The sequence below is a fragment of the Zea mays genome, chromosome 3 (genome assembly GCF_902167145.1).
Source record: "Zea mays cultivar B73 chromosome 3, Zm-B73-REFERENCE-NAM-5.0, whole genome shotgun sequence".
Classification (NCBI taxonomy): Eukaryota; Viridiplantae; Streptophyta; class Magnoliopsida; order Poales; family Poaceae; genus Zea; species Zea mays.
The window spans coordinates 20,635,912-20,637,124 of NC_050098.1; the positions used below are offsets into that span (position 1 = coordinate 20,635,912).

General features: G+C 63.3%; 1 protein-coding gene across 1 annotated transcript; it reads right to left on the bottom strand.

Moving 5' to 3' along the window:
- On the bottom strand, positions 1–955 carry LOC100285576 (16.9 kDa class I heat shock protein 2). Its single transcript, NM_001158467.2, has one exon. It carries the CDS (start codon positions 852–854, stop codon positions 354–356), a length of 501 nt encoding a protein of 166 aa, NP_001151939.1. The 5' UTR covers positions 855–955; the 3' UTR covers positions 1–353.
- Between the last annotated feature and the right edge of the window lie 258 nt (positions 956–1,213).

Below are 1,213 nucleotides of genomic sequence, written 5' to 3' on the forward strand. Positions count from 1 at the left end.
TAGGATTCCAGCTTAGGTTGCCTTTTCATTTACTAAGCACAGAAAAAACATTGATTAAAGACGGAATTACACGTTGCAGCCGTGCAATGCAGGAATACCACCCTTTTGTTTTCATGGTTACATGCATGCACGCAGTACAGTACAGGCAGCTGAATCCATCACGTAGTACGCAAAGCCAGGACCAAACCACGGAAACAAACTTTGAGACAGCACGGGCGAGCGAGCGACAACCTCACAGTCGCACGACGACGTGGGACGCTACTATCCGTTCACCGGCGGGGGGGCGTGTACGTGGAGGAACAGGGAGCCGGCCGGCCGTCTCGGTCGGCGTCGGCGTCGGCATCGTCAGAAGCTCAGCAGGGGCCGGCCTCGACGGGCACGGGCGCCAGCGCCGGCGCGTCGGCGGCGGGCTTCTCGGGCACGATGGCGGCGGCGGCGGCCCCGACCTTGGGCACGGTGACGGTGAGCCTGCCGGCGTCCAAGGCGGCCCTGACGCCGTCGACGGCGGCGTCCTCGGGCAGGTGGAACCTGGCGAGGAAGGTGGCGCGGCTGCGCTCGATGTGGTGGCAGCCGTCGCTGCGCTCCTGGCGGCACACGCTGCGCTCGCCGGCGATGACCAGCACGTTGCCCTCGTCCAGCTCCACCGTGACCTCCTCCTTCTTGACGCCCGGCGGGAGCGCGGCGCTGAACACGTAGGCGGCCGCCGTGTCCCGGCTCTCGATGTGCGTGTTGGCGAACGCCGACGTGTCGCTGGCCAGCCACGCGTCGGCGGCCACCGCCGTGCCGAAGATGGTGAAGGGGTTCCGCACCCACGAGTCCAGGGCCAGCGTGTCCAGGAGCCTTACCAGAGACATAATCCTTGCGATGGATTGGATTGGATCGGAGCTTTGCTTTGCTTTGCTTCTCTAGCTTACTACTTACTTGGCAGCCCCAAGCAGCAGGTGCGGTAAGCTAGCTAGGTGTTTTGGTGTGTCTTGTTGGAGCTGCTGCTGCTGCTCGGCTGATGTCCTGGCACGGCTATTTATGGGTGCTCTCGATCGGCGGCTAGGCGCCCTCCATCCACGGACCCGTCCCGTCGGGTGCACGGCTGTACTATAGTGGTGTGAACGGGGCCGATTTGGTAAATTTGCTTGTCGCGGACTGATGCGTGATCTGATGGAGAGAGGAGCCCGGCGGTTAGCTGCCCTGCCCACGTCGCCGTCCTCCCATCCGA

What these genes read in the sequence shown, in the direction of transcription:
- LOC100285576 (NM_001158467.2), bottom strand. Translation starts at nt 854, where the DNA reads ATGTCTCTGGTAAGGCTCCTGGACACGCTGGCCCTGGACTCGTGGGTG.